Here is a 27805-nt window from a genome sequence, read left to right as displayed (position 1 = left end):
GCACAAAGAGACAGTACAATGCTACCAAACACCCTGCTCTCCGGGTTCCTTTTGGCACAGTCACCTCAACTTACGTCTCTCTCGGCTGATTTATCATAGCTTGCGTCCCACAGCTAAGAAGAAACCAAATGAAACCCTTTTATGTTTGTGATTAAAGACAGAGGAGAAAAGGGGAAAAAAATTGGGAATGGATCAGTCTGTAACTCTACAAGACTTAAATGTGATAGATAAAGGTTTGCCAGGTAATAGTGTCATCAGATGTTTTAATGGACAGGAGGCCTTAGTGAGCCTCCTCTTCCTAGACTTCTACAGTACAGAGCACTGGCACAGTGTTCTGTAACAGTATCCTATCTCTTTCAGAATGAATGTTATCAGCACTGCCAATGCATTAGACTATGCAGTATCCTGTTCGATTTCTGCCAATTAGTATCAAATGTTGATTAATTAGATATACTGTAGAGTGTGGATGACAAGAAGGGAAATCTTGAATTGGCCATTTTGACTGTAATTCTTTGGTCATTCAAGCTGCATGTCTTGAACTTCCTTTATTGTCTAGATGTACATATATTTTGGATTTCATTGGAGGATGAAATTAGTTGATTACACTACACAACATTGGGAGGCAGTATCGAGCCTTTGTGTTCACACTGTACTGTATGTCTAATGTAACACCCACAAGGGGAAACTACCGCTTATGGTAAATGACTTGATTTCGAAAAAGACTCGACCTGATGGATTCTGTCAAACGTCATTTAATTTCCTTTTTCACAGCTAATTGTCACATCACCACATCCAAAACTTTTTCTTTCTATGCACTATGTCTTTGCTCAGGTTCACACCTCTGGCTTCGATTATAACATAGCGAACCTACTTTGAAACACACACTCTTTGACAAATGTCGTCAATCTTTAGTTCACATACTCCTTGTTTAGAAGTGATTCTCAGCAAGGTTGCCAAAATAAAATTACGAAGGTTAGCTCAGCTGTTGTCAAACACCCAGGTGTCATCAGACAGAAGTCAGACATCTGAGGGTTGAGCGTTTACTTCCAGGAAGCCCTCAGATTTCTGGTAAAGCCTGCTGAGGGAGATCCCAGACATGAGCAAGTGTTCAGCTGAGCCAGCTTCACTTCATAACAGTTACAATATGTTTGCTTTATCTTTGGGAAATGAAAATATTACATGCTAAGTGACGTGTTTTCCACCTCTCAAGAACCTAGTGTTACGTAGCGGTTTCTCAGGCAACATCCAGACTGTTCCTTGACTACTCCATTATTCATATTGTGTGAAGGTGCTGTGGAGAGCTTATGATAACAAATGTAACCAACAGATTTTAATTTTTATTCAGTCACAGATTTCTGCCACGGTGGAAATGTTTCATCAAAGTCATTGTTGAGATTTCCAGGCTGGTGTGAGGCAGGGCTTCACAGGATGAAAAGCAGTGTGTTTACTTGGCGAGATGGAAGACGAAACATGCCCGGTGATGAAAAGGAACGTGAAGGGCCATGCCAGCAGGAGGTCTAACCATAGTTGTGATGTCATGCCTCTTTTGTGTAAAGATAAAAGGCTGTGTTGTGTTTCTGACAAGGGGCCCCTGACAGGAGAGGGTCTGACTCCCACACTCCAATCTCATACTCATAATCACATACTGTACGGCAGTCCTGGATGACAGCCAATGATGAAAGGGGTTTTATTTAGCCATGTGGTTCTTTGACACTGTAACGCATACACAAAGGGTCTGGTGCAGATGAGATCCTCACCTAAAGCACCAGTCAGAATCCCAGTGTTGGCTTGATTAGAAAACTGTGGTGTGGTCCTGGTAGAGGAGACTACTGGTCTGCTCTGACAGCACTGAGGTCAAACTATGAAGAGAGTAACTTCAGTAGTTGTGGGTACACATTGAGATAGGTAATGTGACAACATGCACTGTAGATATCTTTGCACAAGTTTCTGAAACAGGAAGCAGCCCCCCCACCCTGGTCTGTGCCGTCAGCACTTTCCAGTTTTAACTCTGTCCCTTTCTTTTGTCACAGGCCTCACTGACATTATGCTAACAATATATTGCCAGCATTATAAACACAGTATTAGATGCTGTAACATTTATCTAGTCAGTGTAACCTCTATCAGCACTTCTGTTTTAACACAAATTCTCCATCGACGCAAATGGTCTGTGAATTCACAATAGTTTTTGACAAGGCAATGTGATGGGCACGTTTAACCGAAGGTGGGCAAACTGACTTTTGGCTATGCCGACATTTTAATTGACAGAGATGAACCCTTGGCCAATTACATTTTAGCCTTTGAAGTCGTTCAGAAAGCACCACACCCTCCCCCCATCACAGACAGTCCTCTGTCTCCATTTCCTCAAAGTGTCCCCCGCTAATGATGTGTGGCTTCTTTGTTTCAGGGATGAAATACTGTGACAGGCAATAAAATAATTAAGCCGCTACGGTTCTCTGAATATTATTTTAAATGAATGGAATCAAATGAATCAAAACGAATTATTTGGGAATGGCTAGGGCATCATCATGCCTCTGCAGCCATATTGATCCAGCAGTTACTCTGTGAATGCTAAACATGTCAGCTACACCTTGACTGATGGACTCTTTTCTTTTTTTACAGCGTTTTACACCAAAAGACCGACCAAAACAAGTGAATCCCATAGTCCTCATAGGTGTGTGCAACTAATTGCCAAGTTTAAACCCCTTAAGGTTTCTCCACGAAAACATCTTCCACATCTTCAGTAGCCTAACTGCGAGACAAAATTGTTAGTTGATGTGGGTGGCATGTCCAGGGAGGTCTTTTACTTTATTAGTTATTCAGAGTATACTGTAGATTCACATTCACTTTTTGTTGAGATGTGATAGGAACATGTGAACAAGGACCTTTGCACCATCTGTGTTGTCTTTCTTTCTCTCGCTCTCAGTCTCTCTCAGCTTCCCCCTCTTTCTGTTACCTCTATCCATCCATTAGACAATGACATCACATTTGTCTCTGTCTTACCGAATGAATGCACCCATTCCCTGTAGCATTCCACTGAGTCACACTGAGTTTGTCTATCCCCAATAAGAAACTGATGCTCTGGAAAAAGAGAGACCCAGCCTTTATACAGACTTATTTTTGGATAAATAATTGTCATAATTGACAAAACACTAAGAATATTTCAATTGTGCTGTAAGTGTAAAGCTTGGTGTATTGTGAGGTCTGGGGTCATACAGTTTTTTGATATCCAGTTTGATTAATATTTTCTACAGAGTAATAGTCAATACGATCCATACACAGTGTACAAGGCATATAATAATGTAGGCTGTGTAAAAAGGTGTCCAGTAAAAGTAAATATGCAGGATTTGTTCGGAAACACATATGTAAAGAACTTAAACCAGATTACCAGATTCTGTGTGGGGGATTTTTTGCGAGGTTCAGTAAAGGGTGAGTGGTTTCCCCAGGTCAGGAAGTCAAATGACAGGTACAGGAAATATATGATATATGAACAGGCTTTATAACCCATGTGGTTCAATTGACGGGTTAAAAATGAACAGAGAGCTTTTGGTGGCCTGGTTTCACGTCTGCTTCAGTTAGAGGGAAGAGAATGGAGACGCTTGTTTTTCTATTTCCTCAATTGAACTACTTTTTTGCTGCAAAGGAGGAAGAGTATTTCAAAATGCTTGGTCCAGAGGACCTGCAAGCACAGAGAATGAAAGACAAGAATACAAGGTAGGAATTCTAACTCAGATCTATTGTAGATATAGTTCAACATTTTTTAATTGCTAAGGTTTTTCCCACTGTGCATTGTCGCATTTGAACAGAATACCACTTCCTTTATTTGTGTTGCTAAGCACGAGAACAGTGAAAGATTTGCATGAGATATGTTTAAGCTTTCTGATGTGTTTGATACTGTGAATTGACAGACTATTGTGAAAGGTAGAAAAATACAATTACCTCAGGGGCTATATCTTTAAAGTCTTCACTTCACGGATCAAATAATTTCAACATCTAAATGACCTTTTTTGCAGTGTGTTGTGTACTTCTCTATTCTTACTCCTCTGCAACTCTAGTCTTTGGCCAGACAGTTAGTCAGGGTGGGGTGTAAAGCGACAAGATGTTTGTGGGAATCCAAAGAAATTCATAACTGACTGCCTTCAGTTGTGCCACATCATGCATCTGTGCCGTCTCTGTGCCTCTGCATTGTGGTTCAGAATGATGCTCAGCTTGTAGGCTGACATCATTTTTTACAAGCAGCATTCTCAAGGGTTCTCCATGCACACCAACTCCACCACATGCAGTGTCACTGCTGCCTGCTTTCAGTGGAAACTCTGAGCCGTGTTGACCTTTATGTGGTGGCAGTGGTATGAGTGAAGAAAGAGGGTTATTAGTTGATAACATCCTACTGCAAACCCATAGTCCTTTGGTATGTGATATTCTCCCTGAGTATTACATTATTAGATTGTTATGTATTGTGCATCTGCAATGTGTGTGTCAATGTGTTTGTCAACTTGTGTGTAACTGTGCGTTTGACCAGTGCCGTCAGACTAAAAGAGAAGGACAGAAAGAGTCGACTCAGCCTGCTGCTGAACAAGTCAGGCTCCCATGAAAATGTTGGTGTGGAAAAAACGACTGCCACAGCAACAAACAAGTAAACCATCCATCATATTTACAGTTAATGTGCAGATATCCAAGGCTTAACTTCTGTTACAGTATATGATCTGTTTTGTGCTCTTAATCCCAACTCCAACTGACAACATTGAGTCTACGAGCAGTTGACCACAATATTTCATATATTTTACTGCCCTGTGGTGAAATTAGATGTCTAAAGTATCATTAGCTCACAATGTATCTCCGACTTCTTCTAGGATCTCACCAGAGGCAGCTTTGAAATGGAGTGACTCCTTTGAAGAACTGCTCAAACATTCAGGTTAGACAAGCTCACAATTTCCCATTTAGTTACAATTTGCAGTCCAAACCATTTTGTTCGAAGCTTAACTCAAACAGGAAGCCTCGTAGAGTCTATGGGGAATTGAAAGGTTAGAAGGAACCAGGCTAGTTTCACTACATGTTTTTGTGTCTGCAGTCACACAGTAGATTTTACCAGCATCGTTGACAGTAAATACTTTTTAAGCAATTAGCACATTAGATTTTGGTTTTCACCAAAACATTGAGGTCAGTTGAGTCTATAGTTGTTCTTTAAAAAAGAGACAACCTCATTGGGCTCACAGTTGGAAATAATATTATTCATTTTTTTCAGCGGTCTGCGATGTATAATTCATTTAATTTGCTTCAAATTAACTTGTCTCATGTAAACATTATTTTTCAACCGATCTGCAAGGCTGCAATTCAGCAGAAGTAAATGACTGCCTTTCATCTAACTGCCACTCATGCACAATGTGTGTAGTTTCCAGAATTAAAAACCCTTGCTATTTTTATCAGAGTTTAAGGAACAATCGTTTTTGAGCTCGGCCAGTGAACACAATAGTGGTCTGTATTGAAGTGTTTGTGTCTGTCTCCTTCATCTCCTTCTGTGCAGATGGAGTGGAGACTTTCTCTCACTTCCTCAGGACTGAGTTCAGCGAGGAGAACATTGAGTTCTGGCTATCCTGTGAGGACTACAAGACTACAGAGTCGGAAACCAAGCTCCTGTCTAAAGCCAAGCAGATGTATGCTGTCTTTATTGTTGCCGATGCCCCAAAAGAGGTACTGCACTGTGTACAGAACTAAGTTATTCTTCCCTAAAAGGCGCATTTAAAACATGAGTCTGTTAAAATGTTCAACAGTGAGAACCCTGTGGTTTCTGTCTCTACACTTCTATATGGGGGGGGGGGGGGGGGGGGGGGGGGTTGATCTTATGATGTTTAGAGACTATTGTGGTTTTGTCTCGAAGCCTGTAGAATAACACCCCCACACTTTCAGTCTGAGGGGTTGCAACATGAAGGCAAGAGGCCTTGAACGTTCTGAGTTTATGAATCAGAAAAATATGCCTGGACAGCTTTTTATAATATTTAATGAACATGACCATCGAACGAACACACATACAGAAAAATCCTCAACACGCAACAGAGAATGAAGAGCAAAATCCCTTTCGTTGACTGTACTCATTATTGTTTCAGATCAACATTGACCACTCAACCAGGGTGGCCATTCAGAAGAACGTTGTCCAGCCCACCAAGAGCTGCTTTGAAGCAGCGCAGAGTAAAGTGTACAGTCTGATGAAGAAAGACTGCTACCCTAGGTTCCTGGTGTCTGACATCTATCTGCGCCTCACGAAGAGGAAGACCCCAGGGGGCACCCTGTACCGGAGGAGGTCACGATCCTGCGTGTTCACCGACCGAGCGGAGGCCACAGCGGACTCCTCCGTCTGGTTGTGACGCCGCCAGCCGACAGCCATGACCTCTCCTTGTTCCATCACATCCAACACCCCCTCCCTCCACCTGCAACACCCCCTCCCTCCACCTCCAACACCCACTCCCTCCACCTCCCGTGCTCACACATCCCTCTCCTAGTCCACTAACAACCCCCATACCCTACCCCCACCCGCATACCCTACCCCCACCCCCATACCCTACCCCCACCCCCATACCCTACCCCCACCCCCATACCCTACCCTACCCCCATCCGCAAACCCTATCCCTACCCCCATACCCTACCGCCATCCGCATACCCTACCCCTACCACCATACCCTACCCCCACCTGCATACCCTACCCCCCTAACCTACCCCCACCCCCTAACTTCAATTGCAGTGCAATGCCTGTCGCTATGGTGACTCGCAACATAGCAACTTCTTTAATGAGACTTCAGGAGGAGGTTTTACTTCACAGCTATCAATTAAATTGTACTCCTTATCCAGATGCATAACATGCACATCTTGCAGTGGAATACTAATATGAAAAAGTCACCTTTATCACTGTTTTATATTTGCTATTGCTTACCACGGTGTTTGTGTTTAGCTCAACACTGTATATTGTACATAATTGTGTGTGGAATATTCAAGTAAACAATATATCCCTTGTCCCTTGGTGTTTTAAATTAAGACTAACACATTTTGACTTGACATACAGGACTTGTGGAGGATGCTGATGTTTTGTAGATTTTCCTACAAGGGATGATGGCAGTGACTCTTTAGAGCTCCCCTACTGAATTCCTGAAATATTGATGAACCTTATAAACTAAGTACTACTCCAGGACAGAATTATTCATGGCTTTGATTGGTATGCAAACTATCTTTTATCCAACACAAATATGTCATAATTTCAGCCTGTCATTGATCTCACCTTCTTCGTGCCCTTTCAAATGTTTATGCACTGAGGAAAAAGCCCATACATATTTCACATGCACACACATCACACACACACCACACACACACCCTCACACCCTAGGCTAGCTAACGTCATGAACTTTAGTACCCCATGTAGTAACGGAGCCTACCCTGCCCAGCCATGCTGTCATCCTAGCAAACCTGCCTGGAATACCTCATAGTCTATTACGTAAGCATGCCAAAGGTATTCAAATTCATCATGCTGGATGTCTTACTCTGGTCTGAAAGATGAAACACAAATATCGCACAACCAAGATAGTAGCTAAACTCAACACAGATGGTGGTTCTGTGCTTTGTCCCAAGGTTGATAAAGTATCCAACCACAAAATCATATCTAGTTTGGATGACAGGTATTTGTTTATTTACATCTCCATCAACCAAGAGTAAAAACCATTGGCTGGCAGCCAGTAGCATTTCCCGTTTAGTTCAAAGCATTGTAGTACCTTTATAGATAGAATGAAGCACTCCACTTGGACAGCCCGAGGACATACCGTTGATATAAATGAGAAACATGTCCCAACTTATTTTTTCTTTGGGCAAAATGCAAGAATAAAATAAAGCTGTTGTAAGATATAAGCGGGAAGCAGAATATGTTTTCTTTTTATCCATGTTCCTTTCCCAAACCTTAGAACACCCACAGTACCCATCTGAGAAAAAACTTTTAATCCTATTCAACACTTCCTCAAAAGGATTAGTCATATCTAAAAAATGTAATGTCTTAATCTCGGGTAAGTATAAGGTTGGATCATTTCAAGGTTGAAGGTGCTGTGGGGAACTTGGAGCCGACTCAGACCACCCCCTTGTGGGTAAATTGGGAAAATGCTAATTTTACCAAGATTAACACTGCTGAGTGCAAAGAAGACAGAGCCAGATGGATCCCATTCAAATCCTGTTGCTGTTTTCAGACATAAAGCATTCTGTAAATGTTCAGTGATGTCATCCCCACTTTGCATGTCTGTCTGTCTGATTTTGGTGGCTGAACAACAACAACCCTCGTTCTGGATGCTCTGTCAGCAAACACAACTGCAAGATTGGTGTTGTTTATCCAACTCGAGATAAGAACCTTGAATCCGTGCCTTTGGAAATGCAATCAGCCTGAGTTTGATGGAGCCAAATTTGTTCAATTATAGCATGGCTATATATTCTCAGTGTCAAACATGATTTTCCCATTAAGGGGATCCTTGCTGTCAGGTTATGTAAATAATACAAAACAATTCACATTAATAATTATTTTGTGAAGTTCTTTCCCTCCCACATTAAGTCTAAAGTAAGTCTCTGTTTGAACCCTTTGGCAAATTCCATCTAACACAATGTACAGATCATCCCAAACAGAAGAGGGCAGTAGAGTTTCCTGTAAACAAGTGTAATCCCCATTCAAGCAAGGGTTCATTGAGCCATGCATGCACCTCTTTTGACAAACAAATACCCAGTCTTGGTTTGTCCCCATTTATGCAAACAATACTGGCCGTGGTGTTTTCCATCACCTGGCCATATTTCCGTTCTTGGTTTGTTTGGCGTGTGCATCATGTCCTGCTGGGGTCAAATCCTCCTTATGCACTACAGCCCACCATCCACCGCACTGACATGGCTATGTTTATGTGGTTATCAACTGCAGTGCAGACCTCCCCTCATGACCCCTATCCCACAAAGCATCACCTGGCTGCAGGGGAATAGGCTCCCCATGGGTTTTTATTCTGACTTCTCATCAAACTTCTATTCTATTCTATCACTGGACACACCTAGGGGCCCAGTGATACAACAGTTACTGAACTAAAGCACAGCAGGAATGCAGAAGGTCAAACATATTATGTACCCAAACACTTTTTTTGTGAAATATTATGTATCGTTTTTCAAGCATGTATTGATCAAATTTGACTAAATAAATGTTTACATTCTCCAAGCGCACACAATTCTACTTCCAAGTCTTAAGTTCGTAAATGTAGTATTTCGCAAGAGTGTGACTAATGCATGAACACACGCTAATGTCTATGAGAACGCACAAAGCCAATCAAGAATTGGCTCTGCATTATAGGATAGCACAACTGACATGTTGGAAGATGAATAAATAAGGGTGTGATATGCACAACACTCACAATTGTTTTGATGTCATTTTGCGGCCGGTGTCCCAATACAAAGGATAAGCAAATCTGCCATATTGGTAGGATGCTTGGAGTTTTTATGGTTATATTTGGTTATGGGCAGGATATCTCACTGTGGTTGTGTAGTGCTTTATTGTCCACTTCTTTATATTAGCCTAGTTCCATCTGCTGGTTGGAGTTTGGGTTAGAACATGTAGATATTTCTTATAGTGTGTCTTTTGTGTAGAGGTGATTGTTGTTTCAGCTGAAGTTCCTGGAAAACAAGAGGATGTTCAGTTGTTCAAAACTGTAAGAAGACTCCTTTGGACTGCATCGAATTTCTCTAGATACTGCATAGTCTGCACACCATGGATTCGATTCTGAGACGTTTTCTGTTGATAGATTCGATGAGAGGACATGGCAAGCAGGTGAATGGGGGCATCCCTTGACTACCAGGTGAGCTCACTCTGAGGTCGGAACAAGAACCAAGGGTGCCCTCTCCGGACATTACTTTGCATACTTATTTCCATGTGTTCCATTCAGTGCAAGGAGTTTTGCTGTCTTGTTTCGATTTGTCCAAACACTTTACTGCCTCATCACAAAACAATCTCAATCTCAGCTGCACTGGCAGGAGCCATCTCTCTATTGAGACAAAGGACACAGAGATGGCAATAAAGTGAGTTACTTCCTATTTGATTCAAGGGATTGTAACACAATTATTCAGCCAACTATTCACAGCAACAATGTGGAAAGGGAGGTTTGCACTTTCTGTAAGTTTCACCTTAGCTGTATAACCTTGTCAAATATGTAAGCCTTTGAATTTCATTAGAGGCTGAAAAAAATTGGTCCAAGTGATGTATCGTTAAATACATTGGATAAAGAAATGGTTGGACTGTAAAATAATAGAAATTGTACATTTATTTTTCTTGATTTAGTGAGTTTATGGTTTAATACTGTTGGCAGCAACAACAACAAAAACATCTGATCATCTTTTGTGCAACAGATGTGTTTTATTGTGGTGAGAGGCTCTGATAACGCCTTCAGTGAAAGATCTCAATGCTCTTTTCAAGGGTAGATTGTGTTGCTTTCCCAAGGATCCACTTGAAGAGGCTGAGACTTGGGGAGAGTCTGTAGACAAACTCCTGGAATGTAAATGTAAGGAGAACACACACAGCTTCTTTTAATCTTAATCTTATCCGTGAATCATTTACCAAATAATTGATTTGTTGACAACCCTATTCCTTCACTCGTCTCTGACTGAAGAATGTTTTTTGTGAGTGTTTTGAGTTCACAGTCATTCCATAATTGTTGTCCTCATCTGTCTTCAGCTGGCCAGATAGCTTTCCGTGATTTCCTCAAGTCGGAGTACAGTGAGGAGAACATCTTGTTTTGGATGGCCTGTGAGGAGTACAAAAAGATTAAGTCAGTCCCTGAGATGATCTCCTCTGCCAATAGGATCTACTCAGAGTTTGTCCAAGTGGAAGCCCCCAGACAGGTAGAGTCATCCGATTAGACCACGTGGAATCTGCCATGAACCCTGAAGAACTGAAAGCAACTACAATACTGATAGTCTCTGTTAAAAGAAAAAAAACTGACGTAAGCAGGTGTAGCACATAATGGCTATTTTAAATGAATGACTAGTCTCATATCTTTGTCCATAGATCAATATTGATTGCGGGACCAGAGAAAACATAACCAAAAACATCTCCCAGCCCAGCCTGTCCTCCTTCGACACAGCACAGAAGCTGATCTACAGTCTGATGGCCAGGGACTGCTACCCACGGTTCCTCAAGTCGGACCTTTACCAGGCACTGCTGATGAGAGCAGACTCAAGGTGACTCTCTCAAACTATGGGCTCACCAACTGTGGTTTCTCATCTTTTTATCTCACAGTCTTATCACTCATTTATTGTTTGTTCCACTTCAAAATAGTAGTACAGGTAGCCATGCCTACTGTCGATGAGTAATTGACTAGTCAATGATGGGTGAAGAGGCGTTTAACTCAAATGTGTGAAGTACTTTAACCTTTAGATTTCTGGAACAATGTGACCGTTTTCAATGCTGCATTTATGAACTTGCATATCCGTCCCCTCAGATGATAAGACAATTATTTCAACAATATTATAACATTTGGATTTGTCACAATTTTAAATTCGGAAAAATCTGGTGTCTCATTTTAAATATACATTGCAAAATGTTACAGTTTGTTTGTTTTTCAAAGTGGCTAACCTCTGTAATTAATTATATGATTTAATGAACCCAAATACAAATAAGGGATTCTTTAATAAATAAATAAAAACACCAATGCATTGGACTGAAGCTTAGGGGATGTCAGTTTGGGTTGTGCCTGTTGTATTGATGTGAAACATACTGTGACCCTTACTCTCTCTTAGTTCTCTCTTAGTCCAAGGAGAATTAGCTCCACTAACTATCAATTTCTCCAGCACTAGGTGGAAGCAAAGCTCTTTAAAAGACAGAGGTGCGGGATTTCTCACAATGCTTCTGCATCGTGCTTTCCCCTAGTACAGTTTCCTGAAACTCCATTGTACTGTGTGTATTGGTCTCTGCAAGTCATAATAATGGCATTGACAGGAAAGGTGTCCTACACAACTTTTGTGTAAAACCACTATTCCTTATTCTATCCTCTGCCCAATGCCTAACCATGAATTACAGTTAAAGAATGAAGTGAAAACTGCATTTCAAAGCAAAAATTTGACTACGCTGCACAAGATAATACATTTCTCAATAAAAATAGAAAGACAAATATATCAGCCAACATGGTCCTGCAACAGCAAATAAAATTGTGCATGCCTTATGCAACTCAAATGGGGATGCAATCTGAGCCTGAATGCACCAAGCAAGTTACTATGATATATGAGAGGATAGATCTCATCTCATGATATTGTGGGCACAAACCGCCACTACCACTTAGACAGTGAAAGTGGAAGTTGGGTTGTCTTGGACATTTTGTTCAGCTGTTTTTGTTCTTGTGGAATAGCCAGATGACAATCAGAAGCAGGGGTGGCAGGGGGTGGAGTTGTGTAAACCACAACACCAATTGGTGGAGAGTGACATTTTTGGGACACTGAATTAAAAAATTATTTCCGTATATCTACACAATTTGTATCTTTCAAGTGTACACTGTTAGTACTTGTTTATCAGCTATGCAAATTAGCCTCTCATGCACCTTTGAGAAACCAAGTTGATTGGTGACTCACGTTAGCAGCGTCTAAGCAACAAGAGTAGAGTGTCACACAGTACAGATGGCTAAGTGTCTCATCACCAACAAGGAAGGTTGGGGGGGGGGGAGGGGCAAGGGGGATTTATGGTACTTCAACTGCATTATATTTGAACTGCTCAATCACTCCAACAGTAAATTATTGTTACATGCTATTGTACAGTTTATTCGAAGTTAAGAAACTGTGGCTGGCAACTACTCAACAATAATACTGGAGGAGAATGCTTGCCTTGTTCCGTAACATTAGTTTGATAATGCCACTTTTATGACAAAGGTTCAGGTTTGTTTTTTTGACAGTGTTTCACTACCAGATGAATGTGTCAGCACGTGTTCACGTTTTCCATACACGTGCTTAGTGTTTTAGCACTTTGAAAAAAGAATTTCAGAGCTTAAACAAAATAAACAAAGCCACAGGTAAGCATTTGCTTATCTGCTGTTGAATTTTCCAATGTCACATTTGCATCCTCTGGCCTTAATCTGTACAAGTGATGATGACAAGGGCTGGTTTCTGAACGCACTAGCACACAGGCGCATTGCGCTGGTTTTAGTCCGTTAGCGTCATATCCAACTTCCTCTATATCTGCGGTTAGGTATGCATGAAGCGGTGACGCTAGACAGGGACCTAACAACAACCTACATCTTGACAATATAAAGTCTGGTTCAGGAGCTGAAAATCAAACACAGGCTGTGACAGTCAGCAGAGACTCAACAACACACTTAATATAGACACACAAAGGCATCTACAGCACATGCTGGTCTCCATGCTCCTCTCTCTCCAGCATGCCTAGTTTAGCCACCTCAACACCCCAACAGCTGCAGTCACTTAACATGAACGGTGAAGACAAGACAAGAAAAAAGACCAGGTATGATTTCATATACAAGTTATTTTTGTTGTTACAGTATGAGGGTGATACCATTTGTATTCAGAGTCCTTTGGTGTGTGAGAGCGTGAAGTCAAACAGACCTCTCCTATGTGCTAGGACCTGTATCTTGACGTCCCGGCTACATTGCAAGTCCTCCCAGAAAGCAGTCTCCAATGGGTAAGTGGTCTTGTCTACATCATTCGTTCCTGTCAGGACACAATCTGAGATGATTTCCATGCAGTTTTTTGCTGTGTCAGGCTAACAGACTTTTACTTTATCAGACTTCGCCCAGAGGAACTAATCCAGTGGTCACAGTCTTTGGAAAGACTTCTTGCATCAAAATGTAAGATATTCAACTATTGTACCAAGTTTTTTGGGTTTCACAAATGAACTATAGATAATGGGGTAACTGTTTTGAATGTGATATAGTGTCCTTTGACCTGGCTATTGAAACTTTGCTTTCCTTTCCCAAGATGGCACGGTAGTATTTAAAACCTTTCTGAAGTCAGAATTCAGCGATGAGAACATTGAGTTCTGGCTTGTATGTGAGGACTACAAAAAGATCAAGTCTTCCTTCCGAATGTCATCCAAGGCCATGAAGATCTACAAGCGATACGTTCAAGCAGAAGCTCCAAGAGAGGTATGTGGACTCTTACTTCAAAACAATGAGGACATTTTTTCCTCCTGACAAACCAAGGTTATTTATTTGATGTTTATAGATGACTGTCCACATGCGTGGAATATGGAATCTGTTTCATGACATTATGTCCCTGTTTCTTACTAGATCAACATCGACCACAAAACCAGAGATCTCATCAGACGAAACGTGAAAACTCCCTCCACTGTGTGCTTCGACGAGGCCCAGAGGATTGTTTATGGGCTGATGGAGAGAGACTCTTACCCTCGCTTCATCCGGTCCGATGTGTACAAGACTCTACTCCACTCCACGTGAAACTCACATTTGTACAAATGGGTCCGGTCAGAATTTTGACCAATGCAATAGAATAGGCAGCTGTTTTGAAGTTAAAGTTTTAATGGGTTATATATCTGGATGGACAATCTGGGTACTCTACTGGGTGTAGAGATCATTGATAACCCTGAGAAATATCCAGAACTTGTGCTTTTTGAGAGTCACTGTTGAAAGTGAAAGTTCCTTTACATAGGGACATTTTAATCAAGCTGGGGACTTGTGTCAAAGAAGTGGAAACTGTTAGGGACTTTCTCCCCTAATGTGAAAAGGAAGTTCCCCAGGAGAACAATCTACAATCGTTCAAATGTAGCGCATATCCACTGCAACTGCATGAGCTGGCATCTTCAGTTGTATGTTAACCAGTTCAGTAGCCGTTACAGCATTTGTAGATTGCAAATAAATGTTGTAAGTGGCTATGATGTAAGCTAAAAAAGAAGAAATAAACATGTTGGCTAGTTTATGAAGAAGTGTTTATACAATTGTAAAATGTTTTAAATCTTTTGAAAATGATGTAATATAATGTGGTGAAATAGTATCTCAGTTCACCATCACAAAAGTGAAATTAACTGAATTGAATCTGAAAAGCACTTTAATAATGTAATTCACTGTAATTCAAGCAATTTTTACAGTTTAATACAGATAAACTGAATAAAATATTCACAAGAAGTTTGATGTTTTTATGATGACAGTGATGTGTGTTTATTTTTACAGGTTGGTTTCCAGACACCTGACTTTTGCAGTTGTAGACTTTAGATGTGTTTTGTTCTGGCAGTTTGACCACAGCATGGCAACCAGTAGTCATTTCCTTGTTTCTATCAGATTGTCTGCTAGCAACCAATCAAAATAGTTCTATCATATGACTCTGAAGCTAGAGTATGTGGAACTTTGTTAACATTTACTTCAAATTAATCTAGTAATGTGATGTACAGTTGAATCTTCCAATATAAATGAACATACCCTCATGTCAAAGATTATACATTATATTTCCAATCCAAAGTAGACAATACAAAACCAAAAGATAATTCAGAAAAATTATACTTTATTGTATTTCACCAGATATACCTAGTGTAGTGTCTCGCCATTTTGATACCTACTGTAGTTCTGGGGTTAAAATCAACAGACTTGGTTGAATAACACACCAAATTACTGAATCCTAGTTCATTCTTTTTTCAATCTTGAAGTGCACGATATACAGCATCTGTTATTTATGGTTTGGAGTCATGAGACAGATGTCATCCTTCCCGACCACATGGAACTTTATAGACAATCACTGTGTGGTTCTGGGTCATCCGACACAGAAAAAAAGAGGTCTGACAAGCATGGTAACTCTGGTGGAACTTTCAACTGAGGTGTAATTTTTTCGTGATTGTATCAGCAGGTTCTCACTTCCTCTGTATCTACAATCTGGGTCATCAAAAGGCTACATTTACACTGCCTTTAGGAATGAAAACTACAACCTGTCTGTTAAAAGAACTCATGCATAAAAAAATGAACATACAGTAAAATATACAATAAATTGCCCAAGCAGCAGACTGTAGCAGCCTACAGTCAGTTCTCAGTACTGCATTTACATTCACAGTATGCAAATGAATACTTTTTCCATTGCCAAAGTTTTGACTATCACCATGGATTGTGCTTAGTATAAGATTTTAACATTGCCTTTATTGCACAACACTGACACTGTCCATGAAGATAACAGTGTCATAACTTAATTGACAAAATAGAATTACATGGCCAATACCGAAGATACTGTTCACATTTGTTTCGAAAAAAAACAGAATGTCCTCTTGAATTGACTAAATAAATAAACACAAATGGCAGTATGGTTGCAAAGTTATTAGCCCATAACCACTAGTGGACATGAACGAATATCTGGAAATTACTGGGTGTCAGTGAATTCAATCACATTCAAAGGTGTGTTCATTTTAAAAGCCTATACTAGGTTCTGCAGTTCAAGTTTCAAGTATTTTATTGTCAGGTACACAGAACAAGGTCAGGCCAGGTCGCAGTTGTAAATGAGAACGTGTTCTCAACTAGCCTACCTTGCTAAATAAAGGTGAAATAAATAAAATAAAAAACAACACAAGGTCAGACTGGGCACTGAAATTCTTGGGACAAGACAATGCAAAGCAACATGGCTAGATTACATAATGAACATCTAAAACAAGGCCAGAAAACACATGATGGCTGAAGTAGAGACAGACAGGCATTCAGTTCATATGTTACACAGCACTCTTTTGACAATATAATGGAAAGTCATGATTCATTTGTCATGTTATGCTACCTTACTAAGTAAAAGATATGAGTTCACACATATATGGTTTCACTACATCATGCTTTGAGGTCTGTCTGTTTGATCATGTGATGCAATGCAGTATAGTTAATTGTAAACAGTTGTAGGCCTATATCTATGAGTTACTGGACAGGCTTGTTTATTGGCTATGTCCTGTTAGCACCTTTTAGTCATCATTCTGCATTTTCTTTAATTTAGTTGTACCTCTGCGTCTACTTTCTTCTACTTTGAATTAAAGATGAAATGATGAGATTCATGTCACCTTAATGAGACAAACTTTTTGTGCAGGCCTATGATAAGTGCTGACATCATAAGATAATGGGAAAACATTTGAAATGCATGACTTTTGAAACCCCTAATGCTGGGGGAAATAACAACATCTCACACATTAACTGGCATGAACTTAGCCAGATCTCAATTTCCCTCCCAATAGAGCTGGTCGGAGCAGTTGTCAAAATGTTGCTTGTGTAAGAATTCCTGGTTTTATGCACATAAATAGAGGAGAATGTTATCTACTCCGTGAAGAGTGAAGACTACAGGGGCATTGTGAAGTAGAGTTATGTAATGCCGCAGTCAAAAGGACAACATGATGTCTGACGCACTTACCACTGATGTGACTGTCTATTATTATCACAAACAGGCTTTCATGTGAGAAAAAAAGGTTAAAGATAGCAGATAACATGAGCTGAGAAATGCATGGATTTAGAGCAATGTCTTTGGGATAAAATAACCCAGTACTGTCACGCATTTGAGCCAAGCCAAATGCCTCGTTATCACTGCTGAACATTAGCCACCGTGAACTGAAGGTTTGAACCTGCTCTTAAAGATGAGCTAATCAGGGAGCACTTGCAGGTTAAACTGAATTATTTGACTGGTTTAACAAAAAGAGGTTGATCCAAACATTAGAGGCAGAGAGTATACTGGGAGAGCAGATAAGAAATGTGAAAAGCGTAAAAATGAACATTTACCGTGAGAAAGAGTCAGACAACTCCACAGAGACAAAGAGAAAGTAAGTTATTTTCATATATAAATTATTTATACATGTGTATGATTTATTCATGTGGACAATCATTCTTATTTCAGACACTGTAAAACTGTTTTCAACCGGTTTTTTTGGCATGTTCTGATTTATTTCTCAGACATAAACCTTGGAAATCAAGAATACATAACTTTATCCACAGTCCCTCCCCAAGGAAAAAAATCCACAGGTAGGTATTCAAATATTACATTTCCCATGTTGATTATTCATTATTAGTTATGGATTTATAACTTTATATTTCCCTTCTTATAGACAATCTCTTAATGACTTCCACAAATTTGGAGAATCCTTAGAGAAACTAATTTCCCACAAATGTAAGTACCTTACCTTATCATGTTTGTTAGCATTTTGTTTACATTCTCGTTCAAGTCTACTTCAGTCTCTCATCTGTGTCCACAATATGTAGATGAAAGGACAAAGCTCATGAAGTAGATTCACTTCACCACCACACTTAAACTGTCTGGTATTAAATTTTTTGTTCAAAGATAATACTTACTATATATTTACTATATTCTTCTCTTCTTTAGGTGGACAGGCAGCATTTCATGTCTTTCTAAAGTCAGAGTTTTGTGACGAGAACCTTGAGTTCTGGCTGGCTTGTGAGGAGCTCAAATCTATTACCAATCCAGAAGATTTAACCTACAGAGCCATTGCCATCTATGACGAGTTCATCAGGAAAGATGCCCCCAAGGAGGTAACAGAATGGAATCATAGATACATTAAGAGGTCATATTAGTTCTTTAACCAACTAATCTGTGTACACAAAGGTAGTTAGAAGTTAGAATAAACATTGCAATGGACTGATGACAAGAGTATTGCATGGTACTGGCGAAAATATGGATTTTGTACAATACTATCTTTAAATGTAATATTGATATTAGTGTGAATTAGAGTCGATCACAAATGTAAGAATTCAATGTGATTGTCGATGAGATCAGTCCTTTTAGAGAACAAGTACAATAGTGAATGTGTCAGAAATTGACATTTGTTCTCAGATTTATTAAAGAATAACATTCATTATGAATATAAAGATTATACATTATATTTCCAATATTTTCCTGGTTTTAACACTAAATCCTTACATACGTTATATTACATCTGTGATAACCCATTGAACAAATATACTAGGATTCAACATATATTGGTGTCAGTATTAGTACTGGCAGACAATGCCAGAAAAATGACAGATCTTTGTTGAATTTTCACATCAATGCATCTCTACAGAGTATTTTACACTAAACACACTTTTGAACAGCCATAAATGTATGAACTCTACACCAGGTGCCAGCTGGCAAGATATGTTTTTGAGGTTATTTTATTTTGCTCATTTCTATGTTTCTATGTCTCAGATCAACTTGGATTTCTACACAAGAGACACCATTGCTCAGAATCTGCAGTTGCCAGCAGCAGTCTGCTTTGTCGAAGCACAGAGGAAAGTCTACAGCCTGATGGAGAATGACGTCTACCCTCGCTTCCTTCAGTCCGACTGTTACAGAGACCTGTGTGTGGCTGCCTCCGGAGCACTGGGCCTGGGGAACCACAGTAGGGCATAGGACTGTTACCATGGCTTTGAAACCAATTTGGTCTCATAGAGTGACACTGAGCGCTTTTAGAGCTCCAATGCTAAAACCACCATGCAAGGCAGAGTACACAAACATGAACAAAGACTGCATTCACAGTTTACTCACTTCCTCTTTCCATATATGACGTGGCCAGACAGAGACTGAATGCAGTTGTCGACTGTACAATCTAGATTCTAGCTTGGTTATGTCTGGGTATGATGCACAATACTAGATTTGTGGTTTCTGAGGAGTATAGTACACATCTTGTATATCTTTGGTTGAGATGCCACGGTGCCTGGTCTTTGTACTTTTTGATATAGGTTCAGTCCGTATAGTTTACTGTACTGTTAAACAAACCCCACAAGAGAGTAGTTTCTAAAACATTTTGCAGCAGATCTGCAACCTCATCATTTAACATGTAATTAAATACAATTTTGATATAGGCTGATATATACTGTGTACAGAACTACAATATGCTACAAACAAAGCTGCTGCACAAAGAAACGGCTATAGTCTGTCTTCCTGTATGCTCTTCCAGCCTGTGGACATTTTCTGTCTGTACTTGTGAGACTTGATGATCTAACATAAATGAATGGGCAAACAGTGCTCTCTGGTGGTTTGTCAGGGAATGGTCACAGCACCTCTCCACAGAAAAAGGGGTTCTCAGGTTTAACTGACAATATACCGTTCATTTTTTAACAAATATTTATCTATGCTAACACATTTAGAAGCAACAACATGTCCATCAAGTCTTAGCTCAGCCAGTATCTTATGCAGTTTAACCCTTGTCACCTAAGTGATCCCCAGGAACGAGGTTGACTAGGTCGCCACAGATTGGTCGCACCTCCACCTTACTCCACCAGAAGGCGCCTTACACCAACCTCTCGCTGACCTTGACCTCTGGCTGTCTCCTATGACAGGGACTCACAACTCCTTTAACTTCTTCATTTACTTATTTTGTTCTTCTCTCTCGTTCTTTTCTCATACACTCAGCATAATGACTAAGTTTGTCTTAAGAAAAATTACATCCATGCGGTGCATCAGAAATCTTGGTATGCTTCACAAATCTTTCTACCCTTCTCCATCTTCATTCATCTGGCAAGCTAACTGTAAAGGCACTACAGTCTCTGGCTATCAGCCTACTACTGATGCATGAAACAGCAGGACAGCCTAAATATTAACGTTAAATGACCTGCACACCTCAAGGACCCTGAGGCGAGAGAAGAAGATTGTGGCTTACTCCTCCCACCTTGGACACTCCCTGTTTCAGTCACTCCCCTCCGGCAGAAGGCTGCGGTTCATCAGGAATGTCAGGACAATATTCTGATGATATTTAACGGGATGAAATGTACTATAGGCCTACATTATTTTTATTTTGAAAAGTACACTTTCTTTCCCAAAACTAGACTAACAATATGTGGATACAGTTACAATGGCAGCAGCTAAATAGTCATTCACATCAGTAAAATTTAACTATTTGTGTTCAAATAATGATGCAGAGAAAACTAACTCTTGAGGTTACTGAACATGGGGGTGGAATGTGTTCACCAAGGTGCAGTGTTTCCCACACATAGACTAATTTGTGGCGGTGCGCCACAGAATCAACACCGGCCGCCACACATTGCGTTTCGTAAACATTTTTTTTTTTCGCTATTTAGGTAAAAACACGCAGCGTATTCGTTCAGCTGCATTTCCTTTCCCTGCTCTCCCTCCGTCTCTTTCACGCACGCGTCTTTCTCACATACACACACAGTCACTACGTCAGCACACGTTAGCAACGATGCATACGCCGTTCTAGTGAGACCGACAGCTACATCAGCGAGCCTTCAGCATTAGTGCCGTAGCTAAAGGTCTAGGAAAGTTGAGGCTACTTTTCGCTAGGTACCGACGGACATGTCTTAATCGAAGGTTCCCCTTCGTTGTTTTGGTGAGAAGTTTCAAGAGCTAGCTACTTACCCGGCGTCATGGAGCCGACCAGTTAAATAGTTATTTAGCACCCTGTATGCAGCGTCGCTACCTGCATATGCAGAAATTATTTGTTTGTTGTTGTTGATTGATTTTGTGAATTATTTCGACCCCCCCCCCGGTCTGACATGAAACAACACCCCCCCCCCCCCCCCCCCCGCCACATATAGCTTTCTAATCTGTGGGAAACACTGAGGTGTGAGTAAAAATGTGTACATATGATGTCAACATTAGGGTGGCGTTTTACATATCGTATGACCTTCACAAAGCAAGAAGGTCAGGATGGGGGGAAAAGCTGAGAAAGAAGTGTGTGTGTGTGTGTGTTCTGGTGTTGCCACTCCCTGCAAGCATGTGTCCCACTGCATGGTTAATAAAAAAGGTTGTTCTTCTTAAACCGTGTGAGGAGTCCGATTCAATTAAATTGATTCTAGAAGGACCAGGCACGGATGACAGTCCAGAAACTAGCTTCCTTCAATCAAATTAAGTCACTATCAGTGATGGCTATAATCGTTAAACGTCCATACCCATGTAAATGCGTACCCAGTATTATAACAAATTTTGATTACCTTCCTGAATCCATTTGACGAAGATCTAGTTTAGCCAACTTTCCACAGCATCACTTACTTCACCTACTGGCTCATCGAGACACTGGAAGTAACGTACTTCAAGTAGCCTACTCAATCTAAATTAAATACTTTGAGAGCTTTTGGTAACACTTTAACTTTTTTTGTGGGTGACAAGAGTCTATCTGGACACATGGGGCTAGATGGTCACTTTCTACTGTACGCTAGGAATCTGGTCCAAAATGTAAACAAATATGAATCTGCTGCGGAAAGTTAACAACGTTCTGTACGCTGCCACACGCGTTGGTTGAGCTGTCACCTCCCTCCAGCCCCAGCCCAGGATGCACCGCAGCTTCGTTGATGGTTCGTGGTTTGTGGTTTCAAGGGACACCCGTGAATATTGAAAACTATCTTCAAAATCGAAGTAAGTTCAGATGTCCTTTTAAGACATAGTAGGCCTACGATAAATCACGCGTATCTATAATATTAGCTAGTGTTACAACATTGTAACATTTAGGTAAGTAAGTGGCTAGCAGCCTCATTGGGAACACTGAACTTCGCTAGCGGTGTTAGCTGACTATATCGGCTTATAATGTTTTCTCCTCACTGTTAATTAAAATCCTCAGCTGTGACGAGATGGGCAGAAATGTTTAGCCAGCTATTTCCTCTGCGTCTTGTTATGCGTCCTAGAAGCTGTCTGAATTGTTGTGTGTGAATATCGATACAGCCTGTATCATGTTAGAATTTTTCTGTGTGGAAATAGACACAGTGAGTGTATGTAGTGTATCGCGTATTATTAATAATAGATGGTAGACATTACCTCCATATCTTGCTAGTTTAGAAAAAAAGACAAAAAAGGTAGGTTAGCTAGCTCTAGCTAATTATGGGTTGGCACATACTATACCGTACAATTATATCTATTGTTTTGGCTCACACACAGTCCCTTTGTTCAAGTGAAGAATGAGTTATCTCTGGTGTAGTGTGTCATCTTTCAAGTCAGTCGGTGGTTCAGTTTACGCTGCAGTTTGCCAGCTATCTACTTAGCCAAGTTTGTAAGCTTTGTTTAGCTCAGTCATAGAATGTATTTGTTTTGAACAACATTGTCTCAGTGCAGTACAGTACCAGTACCTAGCTAATAATAGTCACCAAGTCTACCCGACCAGTTTCCACCAAGGTAGATAACTCGTCAGACTAACCTTAGCTTACCCACCCTTTGACAGTAGACCCTATAGGCTTAGAAAACCATTGTTTTATAGGCCCATGAACCAAGCCAGTAGTTAGAAAATAAAATCTCAGTAATCTTACTTGCCAACATGTAGCGTATTAGTGACATGATAATTGTATCCTCTTTACGGCTGAAGAACTGACCCTAACTCTCTCCATCTGACTCCTTTAGGCTGACAAGCAAGTATCATGGAGCCATCAGGATGCACGACCACCAAAATCACGCCGATGAATGACCACAATGAAAACGTTGTTGGCGTGCAGCCTTGGGAGGTGACTGATGTGGCCAGACTTCGACGTTTCCTGTGTTATGGCTCGGAGAGTGGTGTCTACAGCACCAGGGAACACAGACTCGGCATGGAGAGTGCACTGGCCCTGCTGGCCATGATCCAGGAAGGCAAAGGCTGCGAGGTGGTGGAAGAGATCAAGAGGCTCACTCAGGAGGGCCAGATAGTCCGATCCAACCCTTCTCTCTTCGCCATGGCTGTGTGCTCCCAGAACTCGGACGTGAAGACCAAGCAGGCAGCATATCATGCCCTGAAGGAAGTGTGCCGGTCGCCCACACACCTGTTCACTTTTGTCCAGTACAAGAAGGAGCTCAAGGAGGGAATGAGGTGTGGGATTTGGGGACGGGCCCTGCGGAAAGCAGTGGCTGAGTGGTATAATGAACAAGACGGCATGAGCCTGGCTGTGGCTGTAACCAAATGTAAACAGAGGGGGGGCTGGTCCCATCAGGACCTGCTTAGGCTGTCCCACATGAAGCCTGCAAACGAAGGTTAGCTTCCACAGACAAACACACACTATGTAGAACACGTCGATGGAAATCAAATGCATGAAATGAGGGCCTTTGACTGAACGGTTGAATAGCAGACAATCATTTTGAAATCCTAATGATGAAAAAGAACAATATCTACTGTCCTAGCAAAATGTCAGCAAATGTGACTTCAATGCTGTGTTTTCAGAAATAGCACTTCTCAGCAAATATATAACAAAAGGATGGAAAGAAGTCCAGGGGGCATATTATGAAAAGGAGAACTCTGAGGAGGTGGCCAGGATCGTCTCCTATCTGGAGGTCGTGGAGAAGGTCAAGCACAGCTCGGACGAAGCTGAGGTCATCCACCTGATAGAGGAGCACAGGCTGGACAGGGACCAGCTACTGACTAACCACCTGAGGTCCAAAGAGGTGCGTTGCACTGAATGACAATCTGAATTTAACAGAGGTGGGTTGGGTTCAGTCAGCCTTAAAAACAAAATCTTGTCTCGATCTCATGACTTAAAGTTCAACAATGCCAACAGTATATCCATGTGAAACATTGGGACCACATTACTTAGTGAAATGGATTTTATCCTTTTATTTTATATAGATATATAAATTTAGATATATATATTAATTGTTTTTTTCCGCTGCAGGTATGGAGAGCTCTCTTAAAGGAAATGCCAATTGCTTCAGTGCTTAGAGCCTTGGGTAAGATGACAGCAGACAAAGTTCTCGAACCTGGAGGCTCAGACTTGGCAACAGTTTGTGAGAGGATTCAGAGTGAGGCAGTTCTCAAGAAGGTGAGGCATACCACAATTTTCCTTCAAAGAATCAATTCTCCCTGGGGTTACTATGTTTTAGTTCTATTGTGCTGTGAAATTAATGTCTTGACCTTTTGAACTCCAGGCTAAAATCCATCCTCTCAGTGTCTTGGTGGCTTCCGAGAACTACAAAAGAGGCGTAGGGAATCGAGGGAAAGTAAAGTGGGAACCAGACAGTGATATCCTCAAAACACTGGAGAGCGCTTTTTACAAGTGTTTCATAGTAGGTCTATCATAACATCCTTCCACACCCTCATACATGACACTGTCCTTGGTGGATTCACAGGCATAAGTGTGGCGTTGTGCTGTCATACCTTTTTAGAATGTGGAGCCGACGGGGAAACGGTTTGTTGTGGCAGTTGACATCAGCACGTCCTTGAACAGCACTGTTTTGGGGTCCTTGGTCAATTCAGTTGTTGCAGCTGCGGCCATGACAATGGTAAGGCAATACTGCTCTCCATAACCACAGGGGCAGTGAGGGGGACTCTAGATTTTAGCAGCTGTGCTTCCCTGCTACATTCATCACTGTGGTGTCGTGTCGGAAGGAAGCCAGGCATGGGGAATGGGTTTATTTACTTTTTTTGTATGCCTGCAACACTCAATGCTGGATGACAGTGTCATCTCATAAACATACTGGCATGCTATGAATGTTCCTCCTATGAGACATGCCACTTGAATGATTATCCCAAGGAATTTTTACACAAGCACACTTGTGTTATGTCCTTGTTGTTTTGTGTGCAGTCTTAGTGAATAGCAGCTTGATTATTGTGTTTCACTTGGCAGATTTTGTGCTGTTTATGCCCACCTCAGGTTCTTGTGAGGACAGAAGCAGAGACACAGGTTGTGGCCTACTCTGAGGGAGTTGTGGGTCCCTGCACCATTACAGCTGACATGCCTCTCGCTCAAGTAACAGCTGAACTGATCAAGGTGTGTATAGTTAGCCTCTACATAACTGATTCATAAAACCATGGGTTGTGTTCGGGCTGAGTTTCAGATTTGTGCATTTCCTTGCTTGCCCAAGTTTTCTTTGATCACGTACTTCGTCTGTCAAACCTATGTTCCAGATCCCCAGTGGGTGCACGGACTGTGCCCTGCCAGTTCTTTGGGCCTCTGAGAATGAGAAGCTTGTGGATGTATTCATCATCTTTACCAACAACGAGGCCTGGTTTGGACAAGCTAACCCTTTAGAGACTCTGAGGATGTACAGACATGTAAGAGTTATACAGTTATATGATGAAAAATTATTCGAAAATTCTTTCCATCTTCTACTATTGCTTGTTACAAGTAACGGTTGTGTTTACTACGCAGAAAACTGGAATATTCTCCAAGTTGATTGTGTGCGGATTGACCTCCAACGGTCTGTCTATCGCTGACCCTGAGGACAGAGGCATGCTGGACATCTGTGGCTTTGATCTTGGTGCAGTTGACATCATTCGAAATGTTGCCCTGGATCATATCTAATAAACAGTGTCTGGACAGTGTACAAAAAAGTACAAGGCTGACAGAGTAAGTGAGAAGAAATGGCTAAATGGGACTAGGCTTACATAGCGTCATGGCATCGTAACTAATGAACTAACCTTTTTAACGTTGATTAAAATAACCGTATGTCCAGCAGGCTGGAACAAAAATGTGGGCGCTTACCTGAAATTGGTATAGGGACCACTGCCATGGTTGAATAATGCACCATTGCATCATACTAAAAGACAGGTATTGAATATACACTACACAAATAACTTTTTTGTGAGGAACTCAAAAGCAACTCACCTTTTGCCTATGATGATTGGATTTGACACCAAGTTCAATTACATTACTGTAAATGAAATGAGCATAGATCACTGGATGGCACCAGTATTTTATCACTGTAATTACTAGTCTATATGATATGTTTTTCTAGCTAGTTATATACCAGTGTAGAATATTTTTGTAAACCTATGGAGTGTGTTACTTGGTTGTAGAGTAGCTGTTCATTGTTACAATGGGTTTAGATTGAGCAAAAATGCATTTGATGACTGAAAAATAAGCTAAACATTGTCTACCATTCATTTTCTTGGGAAAGTTGTTGAGTGATTACGTTAACTATTCTGAACAGTGTAGAGAATTGTTCATTTACAAGCACTAAAGTTTAATTCTTATTTGTAGGATTTTGGTATTGGACTTAATGTAATTCTGATAATAAAACTCATATAAAACAACTCTGCACACTATCTGTGACTAGGAAGGCAGAACTATATGCTCTTTTAAAAACTTATGACAAGGATGATTGGAACCTTTTGGTTTTTTTTATATGGCAGTTTATTCTTCAGTCAGAGATGGATTTTCTAGCCATGTAGTTATTTTTGTGCATTATCGAATGTTATGTGGTGAACGGTCAAAACAAGGTCCATTAACGGAAGACTTAAGCTGCTGATGAGCACAGAACTTTCGACATGACTTTAAAGAAGTTGTACTAACATGAGAATGTCAGTATGTCAGTATATGCAAAAAGTGTATGTTCCTGTGTAGTGTTCACTGTGCAACATTTTCAATATAATAACTGAATGTATTGTACATTTTTTAATACTATGAAAAAACAATAGATTTTAAACTCAATGCTTTATATTTCCTCCAATGTTGAATGAGAAAAATGCAACAATACTCAAATGCTTTACCTTTAGAGGCAAGTTGGTATGGAAAGTCATTAGAATTTACAAAGAAGAAATACGTAACTTCATGGTTTCCTATTCCATTCAGAAAACATGAAATGCAGACCATGTAACTGTGATGGCTTTAATTATTTCAAGCCTTGCATTGACCATGTTCACATAATTTACTCTGAAAAATGCTAGCTTTGAAAATAGTATTATGGTAATATAAGGCTATATGCCTGGTTCAGTGAAGGGTGACAGTTGAAGAAAGCTTTTGAGAAATCGATTGTTTCACTACTGTAGGTACATGTTTGAATTAAATATTGATGTGTATCCACATAAATCACCCCCATAATAGTACCCAAATAAAGTGCTTCATAAACATGTTTACTTTCCTTTCTGTGGCACTCGTTCAAATTAGAATAGTTTAACATATATCTAATATATTACAAAGATAAAGCAGAGAATAGAAGGATAAGAAAAAGACTGCTGCATTGCCTCCAA

General features: G+C 40.6%; 5 protein-coding genes across 8 annotated transcripts; all 5 read left to right on the top strand.

Moving 5' to 3' along the window:
* The first annotated feature begins 3522 nt into the window (after positions 1-3522).
* On the top strand, positions 3523-6583 carry rgs18 (regulator of G protein signaling 18). Its single transcript, XM_047028352.1, has 5 exons — positions 3523-3711; positions 4517-4630; positions 4848-4909; positions 5519-5685; positions 6099-6583. Exons 1-5 carry the CDS (start codon positions 3587-3589, stop codon positions 6354-6356), a joined length of 726 nt encoding a protein of 241 aa, XP_046884308.1. The 5' UTR covers positions 3523-3586; the 3' UTR covers positions 6357-6583.
* Positions 6584-9601: 3018 nt separating this feature from the next.
* On the top strand, positions 9602-14092 carry rgs1 (regulator of G protein signaling 1). Of its 3 annotated transcripts, none has more exons than XM_047028359.1 (7): positions 9602-10059; positions 10459-10538; positions 10712-10878; positions 11045-13483; positions 13601-13660; positions 13765-13826; positions 13957-14092. In XM_047028359.1, the coding sequence occupies exons 1-4, from the start codon at positions 10049-10051 to the stop codon at positions 11219-11221; spliced, it is 435 nt and encodes a 144-aa protein (XP_046884315.1). In that variant the 5' UTR covers positions 9602-10048; the 3' UTR covers positions 11222-13483; positions 13601-13660; positions 13765-13826; positions 13957-14092. The 3 variants fall into 3 exon arrangements, with proteins under 3 accessions (XP_046884315.1, XP_046884314.1, XP_046884316.1); XM_047028358.1 differs by having other exon boundaries at positions 10059-10153; positions 10454-10538; XM_047028360.1 differs by lacking the exon at positions 9602-10059 and adding an exon at positions 10112-10153 and having other exon boundaries at positions 10478-10538.
* LOC124473097 (regulator of G-protein signaling 13-like) lies at positions 13398-15131 on the top strand. Its single transcript, XM_047028357.1, has 5 exons — positions 13398-13483; positions 13601-13660; positions 13765-13826; positions 13957-14123; positions 14268-15131. Exons 1-5 carry the CDS (start codon positions 13401-13403, stop codon positions 14433-14435), a joined length of 540 nt encoding a protein of 179 aa, XP_046884313.1. The 5' UTR covers positions 13398-13400; the 3' UTR covers positions 14436-15131.
* Positions 15132-17467: 2336 nt separating this feature from the next.
* On the top strand, positions 17468-21685 carry LOC124473094 (regulator of G-protein signaling 21-like). The gene is made up of 6 exons (XM_047028354.1): positions 17468-17755; positions 17886-17954; positions 18038-18099; positions 18313-18479; positions 19135-20899; positions 21509-21685. The coding sequence occupies exons 1-5, from the start codon at positions 17703-17705 to the stop codon at positions 19336-19338; spliced, it is 555 nt and encodes a 184-aa protein (XP_046884310.1). The 5' UTR covers positions 17468-17702; the 3' UTR covers positions 19339-20899; positions 21509-21685.
* Positions 21686-22200: 515 nt separating this feature from the next.
* Positions 22201-27681, top strand: ro60 (Ro60, Y RNA binding protein). Of its 2 annotated transcripts, XM_047028331.1 has the most exons (9): positions 22201-22299; positions 23272-23874; positions 24062-24282; positions 24510-24656; positions 24763-24900; positions 25000-25116; positions 25488-25604; positions 25742-25888; positions 25986-27681. In XM_047028331.1, the coding sequence occupies exons 2-9, from the start codon at positions 23289-23291 to the stop codon at positions 26136-26138; spliced, it is 1626 nt and encodes a 541-aa protein (XP_046884287.1). In that variant the 5' UTR covers positions 22201-22299; positions 23272-23288; the 3' UTR covers positions 26139-27681. The 2 variants fall into 2 exon arrangements, with proteins under 2 accessions (XP_046884287.1, XP_046884288.1); XM_047028332.1 differs by lacking the exons at positions 22201-22299; positions 23272-23874 and having other exon boundaries at positions 24228-24319.
* The last annotated feature ends 124 nt before the right edge of the window (positions 27682-27805 follow it).

Source organism: Hypomesus transpacificus, chromosome 10, assembly GCF_021917145.1.
Source record: "Hypomesus transpacificus isolate Combined female chromosome 10, fHypTra1, whole genome shotgun sequence".
NCBI classification, from domain to species: domain Eukaryota; kingdom Metazoa; phylum Chordata; class Actinopteri; order Osmeriformes; family Osmeridae; genus Hypomesus; species Hypomesus transpacificus.
This window is presented reverse-complemented; position numbering and strand designations above follow the sequence as displayed.

What these genes read in the sequence shown, in the direction of transcription:
- rgs18 (XM_047028352.1), top strand. Translation starts at nt 3,587, where the DNA reads ATGGAGACGCTTGTTTTTCTATTTCCTCAATTGAACTACTTTTTTGCT. An exon ending in ACTGCCACAGCAACAAACAA is followed by an intron (nt 4,631 to 4,847) that starts GTAAACCATCCA and finishes GACTTCTTCTAG; the next exon opens with GATCTCACCAGAGGCAGCTT. An exon ending in AGAACTGCTCAAACATTCAG is followed by an intron (nt 4,910 to 5,518) that starts GTTAGACAAGCT and finishes CCTTCTGTGCAG; the next exon opens with ATGGAGTGGAGACTTTCTCT.
- rgs1 (XM_047028358.1), top strand. Translation starts at nt 10,127, where the DNA reads ATGTGGAAAGGGAGGTTTGCACTTTCT. An exon ending in AAGGGAGGTTTGCACTTTCT is followed by an intron (nt 10,154 to 10,453) that starts GTAAGTTTCACC and finishes GCTCTTTTCAAG; the next exon opens with GGTAGATTGTGTTGCTTTCC. An exon ending in AAGTGGAAGCCCCCAGACAG is followed by an intron (nt 10,879 to 11,044) that starts GTAGAGTCATCC and finishes CTTTGTCCATAG; the next exon opens with ATCAATATTGATTGCGGGAC.
- LOC124473097 (XM_047028357.1), top strand. Translation starts at nt 13,401, where the DNA reads ATGCCTAGTTTAGCCACCTCAACACCCCAACAGCTGCAGTCACTTAAC. An exon ending in CAGAAAGCAGTCTCCAATGG is followed by an intron (nt 13,661 to 13,764) that starts GTAAGTGGTCTT and finishes TTACTTTATCAG; the next exon opens with ACTTCGCCCAGAGGAACTAA. An exon ending in AAGCAGAAGCTCCAAGAGAG is followed by an intron (nt 14,124 to 14,267) that starts GTATGTGGACTC and finishes GTTTCTTACTAG; the next exon opens with ATCAACATCGACCACAAAAC.
- LOC124473094 (XM_047028354.1), top strand. Translation starts at nt 17,703, where the DNA reads ATGAACATTTACCGTGAGAAAGAGTCAGACAACTCCACAGAGACAAAG. An exon ending in CCAAGGAAAAAAATCCACAG is followed by an intron (nt 17,955 to 18,037) that starts GTAGGTATTCAA and finishes CCCTTCTTATAG; the next exon opens with ACAATCTCTTAATGACTTCC. An exon ending in GAAACTAATTTCCCACAAAT is followed by an intron (nt 18,100 to 18,312) that starts GTAAGTACCTTA and finishes TCTCTTCTTTAG; the next exon opens with GTGGACAGGCAGCATTTCAT.
- ro60 (XM_047028331.1), top strand. Translation starts at nt 23,289, where the DNA reads ATGGAGCCATCAGGATGCACGACCACCAAAATCACGCCGATGAATGAC. An exon ending in CAGCTGCGGCCATGACAATG is followed by an intron (nt 25,117 to 25,487) that starts GTAAGGCAATAC and finishes TGCCCACCTCAG; the next exon opens with GTTCTTGTGAGGACAGAAGC. An exon ending in CTCTGAGGATGTACAGACAT is followed by an intron (nt 25,889 to 25,985) that starts GTAAGAGTTATA and finishes TTTACTACGCAG; the next exon opens with AAAACTGGAATATTCTCCAA.